Genomic DNA, 17,893 nt, shown 5'->3' with positions numbered 1-17,893 from the left:
AAATTGGAAAAATAAAAAGCTCGATCAAAATGAAGATGCAAGCAATAAAACACAAAAAGCAAAGGCCACAGAGGTCTCTGCTGTTTCAAGGCTTTTGTTCAAACTCAACTCTAGTTCCAAGAATGTCCATGTATTTGGCTAGGGCTGTCTTGAACTGTCATTGACTAACCTTTATGCTCCTGACCTACAGTTCTCTGAAAAAAACAACGTAATCACAGTGAAGGACAGTGCCAGTGAAGCTGCACTGTTGACTATCCATAAGAAAAGGTAAGAGCCTCTCATGAGGACAAAGCCACACGATGCACACAGAGGCCCTTCTGAGTTACATAAGCTGTAAGAAACAGACACTTTGTGAAGACTGTCTCACAGTTCACCATGTGGTGCAAGCCAGAGAGGACAAAAGCATCCAAGGCAAGAGGTCCCCTGCTAAATCTGTGCCTGTGTTACTACCATAGCGCAGAGTGCAAAAAATAGGAAAATAAAACACAAGGAACAGATGATGAATAATCTAAATAGTCTGCCTTTCTTAGGTGTGCTGGCTAATGTCTGAAGACTGAGTTTTGATGCTGACAGGCTGTGTTTGTGTGTCTTAGACCTGGTGAACTCCATCGCTGGAAGTGTAGACGGAGCGCAGCTGCTTCAGGTGGTCTCTGGTGTGGCTCAAATCTCGGAGGGTCTCGAACATCTTCTCCACAGCAGTATGGGCTCGCTGTGTGGTCAGCTCCTCTGGGTTTGCACAGCCTAAAAACACACACATGAACGCACAGTCTTAATAACTGAAGAGAAAGCTATATAATCATATATAAATGTTTGAAAGAGAGGAAACCCAAAAAGCATATGTTAAGTGTTAAATACTAGGGTTAGGGTGTCTGTGGTGTGACAGTTTGTACAATACACTGACATAAAATGAAAAACACCCCATGTTTCTTCCAAGCTGGCCTGAGAAGAAAGCTAAACATGCAAAAAAAAAAAAAAAAAAAAAAAATTGCATCTGCGAAAAATGCCTCATAAGATACAGCAAGTTGCTTTTCGAGGGTAATTTTCTCAGCTGGGTGTGCACTGAAACCAATTATCAAGGTAAACGCATGGCAGCGAGTAGACAAGAGCTCCTTTATTTGAGCAGAAAACACTGCGGTCTAATCAAAAGCTAATGTTCCCTCCTTTCTGAAGGAGTGCATAGGGAAGCAAAGACCTGCTGTGAAATAAACCCAAAATGACAAAGTGTAAGATAAAAGGAGAGAAAGGCTGTGAAAGCGTGAGTGTGGTGTTTGGGGAAACAGAGAGAGAGTGAGAGGACAGAAACACTGCAAAAGACGTCAGAGGATGGCAGCCAAGCAGTTTACTGAGCTCTTGGCAAAGTTGGTCAACTCGCACCTGCACTTCCCCCTCATGCTGTTCAGGAATGCAACTGCCTTCTGTTAACAAGGTGGTCAGCTGGGGTATAAAAAACATAAAAGTAAACATGAAAACTGTATCAGCACAGCTCAACTCTGAGAGGCTTATAAGAACTAACAAAGACAATGATGACCCCAAAACCAGTGCTGCAAATCAGCAAACTGACCTAAGATGGTGTTTTTAAATACAAAGCAATGTACAATAGATTGCATTTAGAAAGAATAATTCCATATTCTCAGCCTATGGCGGACTTTTATTGACTGGAACTTTAAGTTCCCACTTCATCCCAGTCAGACGCTCTGAACTGGATGCTGGGATAAGAAGATTTAGCCGCAGGAGCCACTTCAAACTTTCTTCCCCTCAGGGCTCAGTTGGTTCACTCTGTGATATGAGTCCTCTTCACGTTGGCCCAAAGGCACTCAAGAAAAAGTCACAAAAATATACAGAAATTTATGCCAATCCATCTAACAGTTGAGATATTTTAGCTTGAACTAAATTAGTGGACCCACTGAAACTGTCATCCCTGTAGCCATGCAGCCAACAGGGCCAAATGTCCTGTCAAATGTGGACTCACTGATTATAAGGCTCAGTGGAATATACTTATAAAAAAAATCTTTAAAGCAAAACGCAGAAAAACAAAATGTGAGAATATATTGTATAAGACAATATATGAACAAACATTGTTCAATAACTCATAGTAAATGGCTACATTTATATAGATGCTTTTATCCAAAGGGCTTTTGGCGCTCACTCAACCATTCACACACACACCTGTACCATGCAGATTGCTAGTCTGACCATCAGGAGCAGATTGGAGTACAGTGTTTGACCCAAGGACATTTCGATATGTGAACAGGAGGAGCTGGGATTGAACTGCCAACCTGGTGTGCCTCCTAAGCCGCAGTCGCCTTGGTATAGTGTATGCTTTGCTCTCAGCAAAAGGCAGCAAGAATTGCCAGGCTCTCCTTTGATTAGACTAATTAGGCTCGACTCAAAAGGTGATGCAGGAGTTCTGTCACCGTGGGGTCACCATTAAACTCCGGAAATTCAATTAAACTCTTACTTCAGGATTATATAATAGTGGATGAGCTCACATATCATATAGCCGTCTTTGTTTTCTTGAAATGAAAACAAAGACGGACACATCTATGTGAGTAATATGTGGGTGCAGTTAAGATTAAATATTTACAAGCCATGAGGTAAAAATCTTCCTTTATGCAAACTAATACATTGATGGGCACTGACTGTAGTGCTAAGTAAATGAATAGGATGTTAGAGAAGCTCTGTCACTCCACAAGATTGCTTAACTTCCACAAGGCTGAAAAGTCACCTGCATAAATAGTTTCCTTCATTTTATTTGGCACATTATATAAGTTGAAGAAAACATCAACGTCAGCGGAGTAAGATAACATACACAGAACAGCTTGACTTTGTCAGGTTTTAATCTCTGTTATTTGTTCTCTGGTAGTTCCTTTTCCTTCCCATATAGACGATATCAAATTTAGCACGAGCAGTCTTTGTTTTGAGTTTCTGTCTTGAGGAATGTATAGTGTCTAGCCTGGAGGTTTGCTCTCCTGCGCTGCCCTGGAAGAAAAGCAGCAGGGCTATCTGGAAGAGCTGAGCGTGAAGACTCAGTCAGATGTGGGTCTTATCTGTCCAGACACCCGCAGAGGAGAAGGGCAAAACAAACAACAACTGAAGTTTTTCTTTGAGCATTTATAATGTCAAAGAACTCTACAATGCAAAGAAAAAAACAAACAAAAAAAAAAAGAAGAAATGCAAATACCCTGGAAATTTAGTTTCGTGATCTGATGGTAGCTCTGGAGTTGGCTGGATATATCATAAGGGCCAGGTAGGAGGAGATGTTTGGTTTGAGTGCATGCATGCCTGCCGTGAGAAAGCTGGTTGACTTGCTGCCAAAGCATACAGTGCAGGCCCAGGGCTGTGTCTGAGGGCAGTGGCGGGCTGCTGGATGCAGGCCCCCTCCTCCCCTGAGGCAATCTGTGGTTTAGATGTTGATCATGGCACTGTAGATCCTGAGTAGGAGTAGGACCAGGTGCTGCTCCTGGAACATCCTGCCTGGCTGTGAGGCTGAACACCTGTGTCTCAATTCATCTCACGCAACGGTGCCACGCCACCAACCATAACGGCACCACACTACATTTACAACACCAAACAGCATATGATGTCTCTCACGCAAATATGGGAGCTGAATTCCGTTTTTTTCAAATCAAGGGCAGCATACATGCTTATTTAATAGCCACCTGGGGGTCTTCCAGCACCTTCTCTTCTTTATATCATAACACCACCACTCAAATACCATCTACGTCTGTACACATTTACTTCCCGAAACAACTCAGTTTAACAGTCAGCAACTTGTCTGGACAATTACAAAAGTAATCTCTAAGACTGACTCATCACTGCTCTGCTAAGAAACAGATTAGGGAGAGTGAGAAAACGGAGAGAGAATGTAGTTTGGTCTTGATTGAGGGTTTTCATAATTACATCTAACAGAGCCGGAGGTGAGCAATTGTTATGAAGAGGGACATAAGTGCAACCTGTGACGCTGAAAAGGTGGAACCTACCAACCAGAGGGGCACAGAGGAATGTATCACTAATGAATGGGGCTGGATCTGGATGAAGAACTATATAGAGAGGAGTGATTCATATAAACCTGTGATGGCGACAAGCTACAAGTTCATCCTTGAAGTAAAGTTAGCATCAGGCTCACACACTTTGCTGTGTGTTGATTTCAGCTAAGCATTCAACACAATCTCCTTCACGAAACTGACAGATAAACTGAGCTTGAGTACCACACTCTCTAAGTGGATATTGGACTTCCTCACAAACAGACCTCAGGCAGATTGGCTTGACGGTCACACCTCCTCCACTTCCCTGTTGTTGATCACCGGAACCCCTGAGGGCTGTTTGTTGAGCCACCCACCACTGCAATCCCAGAAATGGAGAGAACTCTATTGTGAAATTTGTGGCGGAAACCACCATCATCAGCTGGATCTCAAACAACAATGAGACATCATACTGGTAAAACTAAGAAGGTTAAATTCTGTGGCCAAGTCCTTGGCAATAGAAAGAAAAGAAGCAATAGAAAACATCCTGACTGGGAACATCACACACAGGCATGGGATGTGCAAGCCCAAGGATAGGAAGGCTCTGCAGCCAGTGATTGAAACTGTCTAATGATCAGTGGCACCCATTTACTGAGCATCTGTGGTATAAGTGAAATAAGATGTCTCTGCAGAGCCCAGAGGATATCAAAAGACACCCCCCCAAGCCACAGCCTGTTCACCACCAGACTACAGAGCAGCGTCATTCCTCAGGCTGTGAGACTCCGCAATCCATCACCTCACCTTAAATAAATCTAAAGAAATAACAGTTTATTTTGTGTGGAGCAAAAAGGCACCGCATCCCTTATTCATCATACACATGAATCTTGGATGATGATCTTAAATGGTCAGCATTACAAAGTGTGTGCTGTGAATTTAAGGCAGCAGGATGGTAGGATGGTTTATGTGAAACTGACTCAAAATACAGTGCTAATGAAGAAAAGTGTCACCCTAACAATAAGGCTCACTGAGGTGTTTTTGGACAACCATGGAGATCCATATGATAATCAGGCTTTGTGAGATTTCTTGATATGAAGAAAAAATTATGATGCTAAAATGAAAAGCAGAGACTGGATACCCTATGTGTGCAAATAATCAGACAAAAAAAATCTGATAAATGTGGAAGTAAGAGGACATTTGTGTTCATTACCCCCACCTCACTGTTGTGCTTACAGGAAACACAGCCTCTGCTAAAGAACACAGGGAACATTAAATTGGAAAAACACAGTCTGTTTCCTCAACAACCCACAAAAGACTGCAAAAACTCACCATCTATGCCTGACACCGCAACCAAAACTAATCGTTCTGTACTTATCACTGGAATGTAGACAATGAGACTACTTATAAATATCCCAGCTTATTTTGAAACCTGATCAAAAATTCTATTCTGGTCTGAGAAAAGAATGAGAGTACGTGATTTTCAGAGGGAGAGAGAGAGAGAGAGACAGAGAGGACATTTCAAAAGAGTTCGTATCAGACAGGGTGATCCTGTGTGGAATGCTAGGAAGGAAAATCTCTCTGCTACTGTATCTCAGACTGAAAGAAGAGACACAGAGATGGTGGGCAATCAAAGCTACATGCTTGTCAACCCCCACCCCCATGATGCTAGCTATCACCATGGCAACAATGTTGTTTCTGGGTCAGAAGGAAGTCAACTGCGTGTGGTGTTATCATGAGAATGACATAAGTACAATGCAGCTGTACTGAGGAAATATGCACTCACAGGGTCAAAAGAAGCTACAATGCATTTATATGTATCTGTTCTTCTTGGTTTTGCGAGTCAAACCAGTCACTTTCCAACCAAAGTTGAAGAAAGTGAGCGGAAGCCACACCTCTGAAGCCCACTCCTCATTGCAAGAAGCTGCCGAACCCTCAATGCGGACAAATGGCAGCTGACTGTTAGCTTGCTGTGTCAGTGCCCTAAAAGTTGGGTCCAGAGTGGTCTGAATTCCAGTGTTAGAGTTAATCCTCTCCAGATTAGGTTGCTTGAGAGAAAACACAAGACCTGTTAATCTGGGCTGCTTCATACACTCTTAAGGAAGTGCAGAACAATGCTCCTCAAACTGATTCACTCACACAGTCAAGCGCCAAAGTCCTTCATTAACATAAGACTTGGCGGACTCTGTAGGGCTAAGTGTGGATGTGTGTTTCATCAGAACATAAAGATGTAAATATGTAACAGTGGAGTGAGAAGGGCACACACACACACACACACACACAGTGTCCACAGCATGTCAGCATCCTCAGCTTTCCCTGCTGCAGAAGCCTGTGTACACACAGTGGATGTGATTAATCACATGCTGAGGAGGGTGCGGTCGCAGCACTGCCACTTATGAAGAAATCCTTTCATGGTTAGAGCAGACCACAGGCAGCATAACTGTGGAGAACAGAGGGATCTGCATGTAAAACGCTGTCTCCTGAGCGTATTCATGTCAGCTGGGTGGTTGTGTTAGTGGATGGACATGTGGGCTGCGCAGTGGCTTGATGACAAGGCCCTGAGATGTTGTCTGCTAACAGGCGTGAGGAGATCAAACAGCAGTCATGTAGTACTCGCCCACTGAGGGGGAAGCACCTTATCGCCGCCAAAGGGAGTTTCTGCCTGTCTGCATGGGCATAATAAATGACTAACGGGAATGAGGGTACGAGTGTGTATGGCGTTGATCAGGGTGCTCTACATGTGCGTTCAAGCATATGTTTGTGTGTATAAAAAGAAGATGAAGGTGAAGACAAGGGCTTAAATAGGGGCTTAAATCAAAGGGTAGTGATCTGCTCAATTAGAGAGTGGCAGCCGCTAATTTCCCCATCTGACTTCAGTTTTTTTAAAGCAGATTAGATGGTAGGCACCCACACATTCATGCATTCACACTCATTTGTGTGACACAACCGAATATAGGCAACGTCTGAGGGAATCTTTGATAGATATTAGAAGATTTTAAAGAAGATGCATCGGACTGAGACAAGCTAACCAACAAAGCTTTCATAGTTTCTAAAACATTCATATTGAAGTTATTATTCACTAAGGAGTCACAGTTTCTCCCCTTTTCATTTCAAATATGCAGATTCTACCAGACAATGGCTGATTCATGACCAAAGTATTAACGGTAGAAATGAAAACCTCCAGCACTCTGAAAGAAACTTGTGTGTCCTGATGCTAATCCAGGGTTTGCTCTTTGATATTGTTCCTCATGATTTGTGTTTCACCTCGCTGTCGTCTACTATTAGCTTGACTATCAGACTCACTGAATTTCACTTTGATCCTCTGTAATTACAGTGCTTTGTGCTTGTGAGTGTGCATTAGTGTGTGTGAATGGTGGTGTATATCATAATCATGGTGGTTACAGTGTTTCAAGCATGGTTTTGAGGTAAATCAGTGAAATCTGGCAAGGCCCAGAGAATGCCACCGACTCCAGACAAAGACAAAATTGCGGCTCTGCACGCAATGCAACATGAGTCCCCTCCTTCAATGGGGAGCAGGGGAGAAGTGTGTGTTTGTAACAGTGTGTATCTTGGTGAGACGTTAAACAAACCCCCTTTTTCCAATAGGCTGTCTGGCTGACTGGTATGTTAGCTCTCCTGCCTAATAAATTTAGTAGTTACATAACTACATCCCAGTGGAACACCAGGTGCTTATGAACATGTCAGCTGCAAATTTTTTTTCATTAGATTGACTGAACACAGTACACAAGTCATGCATACAAATGTTGCACTCGTGTGTGTGCACATTAAAACCAGAATTACAGCCTTGCAGTTGTACGCCTTTGTGCACCAGTCAGGTTGCAGTTTACATCCACGTCTGTTCAGACAGAAGCCTCTGCAGGAATTTAATAAATGATGTAATGATGATAAATGATGTCTTGATGAAATATCAGTTATCACTGTATGATTCCAGTGAGAAACATGGAGTCTTCACTTCAGAGGACTGATGGAGAGCTTCATCACAAGGTGCAACAACAAGCACCTGAAGCTCAATACAATTAAAACCTGTTAGCATATGACAGACTACAGCTGTATGTCCATTAGTGTGTTGAGAGGAACAAAAACAAGAGTCAAACTCCTTCCTTCACATGCTTGGACAGTTAAAGATGATTCTTATAGAACATAAAGAAGCCATACATTCTATAACATTGATGCTTCACACACATCTTTAACCTGGCACCACAGAAGATCTACACAATGAGCACAAGATAAGTGTCACCAGTTCAGTATCTGACCAGATATGAAATATGGTCACAATGTGAGATATGGTGTTGAATAACGGACACATCATGATGCCACAGTGAAGTTGACCTTTAATATTTTGTATATAAAATGTCATCACGTCTTCATTTTATCATATTGAAATTTGTGTAAAATCTTGTCATAAAGAGTATATATATAGACTATGAATTCTTGGGAGACAGTTAGAGGTATGTTTCATGAGAACATAGTGACTTTTGACCACCAAAATCTGATCAGTTCATCCTTGAGTCCAACAAATCCAAATTTCCTCAAGGCCTTCCTGAGATACCACATTGACAAGAATGGGACAGATGGACACACAACGTACAACTGAAAACGTAATGCCTCCGGCCATGGCAATGCTGTCACAGTGAAGATCCTTGGGGTAGTTATGTAAAAATGCGTCTCTCCTCACACAAAAACATGGCTCTTAACATGTGAACAATGGCAATGCCAACATGCTGATGCTATGCAGCTGTGATGAGTATCATGATCGCTGTCAGTACCTGATCTGTCCTGGAAAACCCATTGTGTCCTGTGCATGTGTGAGTGATTGGGGACTGGCCCTAGAACAGTCAGGGATCACTTGAGACAGTGAAATTCATTATCTGGGATGAATTTGCATATTTTGTGTAGTGGATATTTAGGTTACATGCAATAATCCATGGAAACAGAATGATGGTGCTAGAGCATTATGAAGGTGAAGCTCGGTTGTTTCGTGCTTTAAACCTGCATTAGTAGGTTATTCGGTCACTTGGGGGCAGTGAAAACAAGCTGTAATACAACACTGGCATCAGCTAATAAAGTTCTTATTGAAAATCTATTTTCAAACACTTGCTTATGCATTTCTCACAGGTACAGGGCATTCTTCTGGAGTCACGTTTGTAATTTTCATTCTCTTTTTAAATCTAATTTGCTCCACACTAACTCTTAAGGGAAATATACAGCCAAAATCGTTGCTATGAGAGCTGTGAAAATGTTGCTGTTTAGAAAAACCAAAACAATGACCTGAAGGATGTGATAAAGTAAACTGCAGATTTGGATAAAAATATTGTGAAAGTTTGTCACTACAAGCAACAAGTTTCACATTATACATGCTCATTTCATTCTGTTAGTTTTCACTGCAGAGGCGCACTCGATGAAAGTGGGATCCACTTGATCTTAGCACAGCAGAGCTCTTCTCGTGCTAATACGTTAGCACTTTTTCATTGGTTTCACACAGTTTACACAACCTTTATCAGTTTACACAGATTTCATAGAAGGACCCAAACTTTGTCGGATTAAACAAAAAGAAAACATCAGTAATGGATGTTTAGAAAATAACGCCTGAGTATTTCTGAATTTATGTGAAATTTTTTATTGATTCTTTGGAGAGGAAGGAATCCAGTACAAAAGCTGCAAAACAATGAATGTGCATATTTGTCTAGCCTGTATGATTACTGTATGTCAACAACAATTCATGGACACGGAAAGACGTGCACATGAGAATAAAATGAATGAGGAAAACTTTCCTACAGCGTTTCAGCAGGGGACTGAAAAACGTGTAAAAAGCCCAGGTGCAGAGTGCAGCAGTGTTTGTTATCTCTAGTGAAATCATTTTCTGAGAAAAGAAAACAACTCATGTTGTGATTTGCTTGCTTGACCTTTTTGGCACATTCTATGACTGTGTAAAGTATCAACAAAGGGCACATGCATATGGCACAATAAAGGTCCAAAACATTTATACTAATGGATGTATTTTGACAAATTAATGAAATGTTATTTACTGGGATATATACTGGGAATATATGCTTTTGCTCCATGTTTATAATATCGACTGTTAGACCGTTTTGCACACAAAATTGTGAATGTGAACTGTTTTGAAAATGTAACTACTGATGGGTTCAAACAAATGAGAAAAACTGTAATACCAAATACTGATTATGGCAGCTATAAAGGACTGCTGTCATTAAGAGGTAACGCAATACTTAAAATACAGTGTATACATATCAGTGCAGCTAAAATGTAATATAAGTGATCTAAAGGAAGAGAAGATTCAGCCAAACATCAGAAACTGTAGCATGCACTTGATCATGCTCATTGAAGTGTACAGAACACATGTGTTGTAGTTAAGGAGCTAAAACACATCGGTAAGTCCTTTAAGCAAACCTCTGAAAAGTATATGTGCTTGTGCAAACTCAGGGTGTCTGAGTTCATATAGTCCATCACAAGGTGCTTATCCAGTCAGTCTGCAGGATTTATGTTCCTGTAGTTGAGAACGTAGTTGACATGGCAACCCAATACCTTCACATATAGGTTAAAAAGGCTGTGACAACTGAATAAGCACAGTATAGCTCAGCGTCTCTCTCTTTGTGTGTCTGTGTGTGTGGGGTGCCTGTTCATATACACGCATGCATGTGTGTATAAGCATCTGGTATGTTTTGTATTACCAGCAGTGGCTTTTCCTGCTATGTGAAATAAGAGCTTTAATTAAGAGTGAACATTCAGTGAGGTTTGATTACCTCTCAGGAGCCAAGGTATTTTATCACGCAACTGGCTAACGATGAAAATGTTACGTAATGAAGAAAAAAAAAAATCTAACACCTCTTTAAACAGCAACTCTTACATAAGTGTGAAAGAACTAAATGACGCCACTGAATGTGACTTCGTCTTCAAAAAGAGAAACTTTAAGACTGCTCAAGAGATTTTCAGGAATATTTTAAACCTCCATCTGATCTTTTTTTTCTGATCTTCCATCCATCTTCCACTTCCAATTCTTTCATTCATTCATGTTCTAAATGTGCAAAAACCATGCAAATTAGCCTGAATTCAGGGACAAACATCTCTCTCTGTCAGGTCAGGCACTGAACCCAGCTGAACCTGCAGAGTGTTGCTGCCCAGTCATACCTGCCTGTATGTCAAAGAATGTCATTAGCACTGTGATGACGGAGTGTGTGTATGTGCCAAGGCAGGGCAGACAGTTTTTTTTTTTAATTTGGCAAAATATGCTCTGGTTGTGTGTGCATATGCGTGATTAAGCTGTATGCACACTCCAACACAAGTGTGAATGTGTGCATTCTCTGTGTGTCCTAACCAGCAAGGGACAGTTTTCATCACTCCTCAATTGGAGATCATTCCTGAGGCCAGGCGTCAGCGGCTGCAGACACCAGGCCATTCCACAGAGACATGACTCTCAGCTGAACAGCTCTGTCTGCTATTGATAGAGGCAGTGGTTCAGTGTTTTTGGCAAACTTAAGCAGAGAGCACTATGAGCCAAAGTGGGGTTATTCTGCCCCCTACAGGACAGCAATGATAATGCACACATGGAACTGTCTGCTGCAAACTTTGGAAGGAATAAATAGCAGCTTGTTTTGCAGTCAGAATGAAGCTGAATGAATAGCGTGTCTTGTAACTGAAGTTCCTTCAACAGTCTAAACAGTATAAAACTTTATTACAGTACATCTGTTATAAGCAAAGCTTTATGAGGATAGAGGGCTTTGCCTGCGAGACTAGTAAATATTTTTTCTACTAACAGAGAGCCCTCTGTTGGTCAAAGACAGAGCAGCACATAGCAAAGACTGTCTCACCTGCCAATATACGGCACTCACCTGAACCTAAAGAACAGTTTGGCACTGTCACACAATCTGAAACAGTCAGAGCAAAATCAACAACACAGGTGTCAGAGCAACAGAAAGTTTGCAACAGTGGAGTTAAATAAGTGTTACCTGTAATGTATGTATTTATCATCAATACATTCTTCTGTAATTTAACACAAAAACTAGCACAAAACCAACTGTCACTGGTCAGAGATGCTGCACTTAAAGCTGCCATGTTGTACTTCTTTGACAAAGCCAGTAAAGTCAGTTCACTTTCTGCCACATGAAACAAGTTTGAAAACGATGTTTCAGTTTTCGATCACACACTCGCACTTGCTTGTTTAAGACACGTACTCATAATTTCTTGAAGTTTTCTCAGATTTACACATATACTATTTATCAAACATTATGTAATCAGAAAAAAGAAATAAAAGGAAAAGATGTTGAGACACCTGTGTGTCTGTCCTAGCCTGTGAACAGACTAAAAAATGTCATTTGTCTTTCAGACATCATCTTGAAATGATGAGATTACAAGCATACCAGTAACAGTCAAAGTTTCAATGGCTGGTTGGACACCTCAACAGTTTCTGATCCAGTTTAACTTCAATAGCACAATGTCTACAGGGTCAAAAAGCCTAAAGAAAAGGGAGGTCAGAAACAAGGTTAAATATGAGTAAACAAGGACTTCCTCCCTGAGGGTGAAAGCTGCACCTGGACTTCTCATTACTGCTGCGTTCGGAGCCTGCCCAGCAACATGTGGCCCAGAGGAAACAAGCTCATAGCATTGCTCATTTCCAGCATTGCAGCAAACACATACACACAAACACACACAGACAGAGACTTCGGGGAAAATATGTTGGCCAGTTGGGGTTCAATGGACCAACTGTCCTTTTTTCTTGGGTAACCATAGTGCCATTATTATCCTGTTTAAGTATTGAAAGTGTTGGTAAAAATCCATATGCAGCTGCACACACACACATGCACACACAGGAGTGTTTTCACAGAGCTGTCTCACGGTGCTTTATCAATCAGTGTAATAGAACGTCTGCTCCATCTATCCACAGGGAGGGAACAAGATTTATTTATGAATCACTGACACTTTGATCCTCTTCAATTTCACAGCTCAAACGGCTTGTTTGCTTCCCCTCTGCTCCTACTCTGTCACACTCGTCTCCTGCTATCAGCGCCGACATAAATGACTTTTCTGCTTTTTAGCTTTTCTGTGCCAGTATGTGCTTTCACTTGATGTCTTCAGTTCGCATTCATTTTTATGTCCTAGACTGATGCATGAATCAGGTTAAAATAACCCACGTTATCAATATAAGGCCACAAGATAAATGTTTGGCCTATAACATGCAGAAAAAGCCATCAGGCTTGCACTCTTCCTTCATGTGTTTCTCTTATTCTCGTCCATTCCTGTCTCCTTGAGGTCTTCACCTGGGGCCCTGTGAGGCCCCATGGAGCTCTGCCATACGCTGCATTAATCAAAGGTGGAGCAGAAGGAGGTGGAGGAGAGGGTGGCAGGGGTGGCCTGCTCTCCCACCGTGTTTTCTCCAGTCCCACCCTCAGTCTTCAGGATTTTCAATCTCTCATTTTTGAGGAATCATCACCCTCACAGCCCTTGGCCTGCACTACACAAGAGTAATGGATGACCCAGAGCATGTACAAACATACATGAAAACAGAATACGGAAAAGACTTGCATATAAGCCTAATATGTCCAAGTGAAGGAAAAGACACATCCTGCAAAACTGTTTTTAAGAGAGAGCAAGTCGTGATCTGTCTATGAACAAGAGAGTCACTGTCAGAGGTCCAAATGGGGGGGCAGCTCTTATTTTGACAGTCCCTCTGTCCTGGAGAAAATGGCCTCTGTTCTGTTTGTTTTCCATGGAGAAACATCTGAACATCTGTGGTGCTCCTCGGAGCAACATGCTGGGCTAGAGTTACAAGCTGCACTGGTGCACAAATACGCGTAAACACATGTGCACTGTTGGACACATAAAGATGCGTGTGTGCATGCGCACACACACACACACGCGCACGCACGCACGATAATGTCAATCTGAAGATGATGCACTGTATTTTTGCTGTATCATGTCATTGCTATTATTTTGAAACAATGTAAAACACACATGTTTTACTGTCAGATGGTGTGGAAATGCCATAAACTTCAAAGGCAGCCTGAGGAATGTCGCCTAATGCCTGGACTGCTGTGACACTGTGTACATGTGAGTGTGCATGGCAGACACATGCTTGTCTCAAGTTTATACCAGTAGCTGTATGGACAACGTCATTGTGTTGTGGCTGGAGTTTGTATTGCATTACTACATATTGAACCAAGAAATCCAAGGCTCTTTAACAACCCCTAAGCAAATATTGTGTAAGCGCTAACTTATTTTACTTGGCAAAAACATCTGGCCTTTGTCACAAGCCTCCTTTTCCAATAGAAAACGTAGGCCTTCGGCTCTTTTGCTGCGAGAAATGATAAGAGTTCAATAGAGAGCAGTGATGATGACACTCTAAGGACTTGGAGGCAAATGTGTTTTCAGAGATATACTTTGATCACAGAGAGATCTGTGCCTATCTGCACTCAATCCACTTTCACACAATCTCAGTTGATGCAGGTCTCGACATGGTCACTAGGGTGCACTGTTGCATTGCTTTCTGGACCCCAACACATGTACATGTACATGTACACACACACACACACACACACACTCAAAAATACATCAACCCCCACTCCTAAACACACTGCTGCCACGACAGAGCTGTTTTCTCTTGCTCTCCTGAGGGAGATCAGCGACTTTTTTGTTTTTTTTTTGGAACAACTTCTCCATCTCAGATAATACAGCGAGGTTGTGGCGCAGATGTGAGGCACCAACTCTAAACCTGCTAAAAAAACAGTCACTTTCCCTCCTCCTCTGATCTGATTGTGTTTTCTTGTCCATTTTTAACTTCTATACTTCTCCTGACTGTTTGGTGGCACTCTTCTACTCTGTTTTGACTCCAATCACAAATTGAAAGAACCGCAAAAGCAAGTAAAACATTGTGTGGAGCAAAGTACGAATATATTTCAAGTTTTGCAGTTGAAAAGAAAAACAGCCCACACACACAGGGTATGCATGCAAGTATAAACAGTTGCACTGTAACTTGGAATAAAGAAAACCAACACCAGTTGAAGCTGAGGCAATCTATCAAATACAAATCATAATTTTAGTGTTTTCACATTAGCGTCCAGGAAACATTTCAATTGAAATGTAGAGTGCAATGACTCTGTCTCGAAATGTGTAAAATGACGGGATTTAAAATCCTGTATCTTCTCTTTTGTTATACCGGTCCTGTGCATATTCAAAACAATTCAAAACCACTACTCAAGTGACAATTTACACTGGTCTGATACTTGGGTGTACAGCATTTTTCTAACCATATCTGGGAGTTGCTGTACCTTGCACTGAAATTGTGACCTGTAAACTGGCAATGATGATTAAAAGTAGAGGTTTGCCCTGTTTTGCAATAGCACATACAGAACTGATAGACTACCATAATGGACACACGTTGACATTTGTGGGAGACGTTGAAGTATAACAGCTGGACCCAACCCTTTGAGATAAAGACAAGGTGATGGAGTTCAGTCTGTTATAAAGATTCAAAATCTGAATTGAAACGACTCATCTCACTAAATATGTAAATATGTAATATAAACCCAGAAATACGTAGCTGAAAGCAGGTAGCTTAGCTTAGCGTGTCAATCTCCAGGCAACCAGCTGAGACTTAAGGAAGTTACTGCTCCCAGCCAAGAAATAAGGCCTACAAAAAATTAAATTTTTGTTGTGCATGTGTTGGTTTTACACTAAACTAACTGGCTGCTATCTGTAGCTTCATATCAACTGCATAATTTTTCCCAAATTTCTAAACTAAACTTCTTTCATGTTTGTTAATGGCAAAAACAAACTTCACGAGTCTCTGCAAGCATCCTCTAAATCTGTGCAATGATACACTTCTATTTAACCACACTTGTTCTCTCAAGAGACATAATTAAAACAGTGCTGCAAAACATACAAATCCAACATATGGTTGAGCTGAAGGAGCTGTTGGTATGTCACAAAAAGTATGCATAATTTGTAACAGAAAAAATGTGCAGCCACCACCGGAGAGTAGGATTTGTAGCAACCTCTGGGAGGAGAAAATGGGGGAACACACAATTATCAGGTTCTATATATAGTTTCTGTCTGGTTTGTTTTGTTGAATTGAGTTAGTTACATAAATATACTGTATTGGGGCCCATGAATGACTTTTAGGTATCACTTTCTAAAGTAATATTTGTGTCACAATTTGAACTCGCCCCCTCACTGGCTTCTGCACACCTACAAGTCAGCATACTAAAAAGTGAAGATAGCAATACTTATTGCAAATGTACACAGTAAATTAACTGATTCACTGAGGCCAACTGGAAGGGTCTGAACGTACATGTATTACTCCACAACATGCTGTTGCTGTTGTGCTTGGCTTTTTGCTTGACATATTCTGCAATAAATCTGCCATTTAAACACTACAAATATTCCAATGAAAAGTGGAAACGGTTGGAATGAAGAATCAGACAGACCATAATATAGCCAACATACCAAACTCAAAAAGATATATGGTGCTTTATTTATGAAACTATAATCAAAGTTCCAAAGCAACTTCAATGTGAATGTGCGTCAGATCAGTGGGTGAAAGTGCTTTAGGAGCCTGATGGCAAATGTTCAATCCCACACACCAGGAAGCATGATAATGTGATAATGTGCATGGCAGCCCTCACTGCCCTGAGCATAGCCTGTCTGCTCCAAGCCCACATCGCCATGCCGATGAAGAGCTGGAGGAGCAGCAGGGCTCCAGGCCAACCTCACGGCTGGGGTTATCATTAATGAACTGTGGAGTAAGGATGCCATAATTCATGGCAGAATATCGTCTTCCCTGCCAAGGCTGCTTGATTTCCCAATGAAAATCAGCCGGATGCACTAGGAAACAACCATACAACAGTTCAACAGTCATGGATGTAACTCTTTGTGGTTTGTGTAACATCAAGCAAGGGTAAAATCTAGTGTCTGGGCACACAAAGTCTATGATAAGAAAATTAAGAAATACTGAGATATAATGCAGTTAATTGTGAAACACAGTTTCAATTTTTAATGCATTAAAATCTTGATAAATTCATCCAGTGCTAGAATCAAGCTCTGAATGTACTTGGTTGCATGCTCTCAACTCCTCCCCAAATAATACATAATTTATTTAATTTGTTTCACGAGCACACTGCCTGAAGTGTTGATATGCAAACTCGCACACAGAGGAATATTTCTAAATATCAACTAATGGTTTAACATAGTTGTGGTGTTTAAAAATGACTGCCGTGGGAGATGCGCGGAAAAGACAGCACATAATGCAAAAATCAAGACTGCAAGAGACTAGCTCATATTCACAGTGTTATTTAAGAACAGGAGGACTTTTCATGGGTCACTGGTCAGGCTACAGGATCACCTCATTTGCAGCAAGAGGAAAGCATGCATTTTACTCTTCTGTACTTCTAGTTTGAATATCATACGTGGGTTTTGAACGCTACAGTTTTTCTCTGCCATTTTGTGTGTCCAGAAACTTCCATTTGAGGGTGCGGGAGAGGGTTTTCTGTAAATGTACACCTCCTGAATGAATAAGCACTTCCTGTTTCAGTCAGGGCTGGGGTTCACGCAGGGGGGTTAGACTCTAAAATATGCCCTTCTCTCTATTGCACTTTCTTTCCCAACTCTAAGAAAAAAAAAACTTACTCACACAGTCAAGAGCAGGATTTTCAGTTCACTTGCAGACCCTTAAACAAGCAACTAAAATCTCACATACTTATCAAATTATAGAAAGGCTCTATTACACAGACTTTATTGGAGCATATATCAAATTAATAGACAATTTTACAACACTTGGTTCCCATTAAATCAGCTAATGTAAATATTTCATCTCAAAAACATCCAGGAGATGAAAAGAGATAAAAGAAAACAATGGAAGAGGAGGACAAGACTGCTTAACGACTGTGTGCAAGCAAAAGAGTGCTTTC

The 17,893-nt window shown here is 41.3% G+C and overlaps 1 protein-coding gene across 3 annotated transcripts in view; it reads right to left on the bottom strand.

Annotated features, from left to right (window-relative positions):
- The window catches only part of scfd2 (sec1 family domain containing 2), an 82,007-nt gene that overhangs the window by 12,370 nt on the left and 51,744 nt on the right, over positions 1-17,893 (bottom strand). The window contains exons 6-7 of one of the 3 annotated variants that reach the window (XM_046390668.1): positions 11,825-11,860; positions 596-741 (exon numbers count right to left, since the gene is read on the bottom strand). In XM_046390668.1, the coding sequence (XP_046246624.1) occupies positions 596-741; positions 11,825-11,860 (182 nt within the window). Of the gene's footprint in view, positions 1-595; positions 742-9,600; positions 9,838-11,824; positions 11,861-17,893 lie in introns of those variants that run through there. The other 2 variants (XM_046390670.1, XM_046390669.1) reach the window with 2 other exon arrangements.

Source organism: Scatophagus argus, chromosome 6, assembly GCF_020382885.2.
Source record: "Scatophagus argus isolate fScaArg1 chromosome 6, fScaArg1.pri, whole genome shotgun sequence".
NCBI lineage: Eukaryota > Metazoa > Chordata > Actinopteri > Scatophagidae > Scatophagus > Scatophagus argus.
This window is presented reverse-complemented; position numbering and strand designations above follow the sequence as displayed.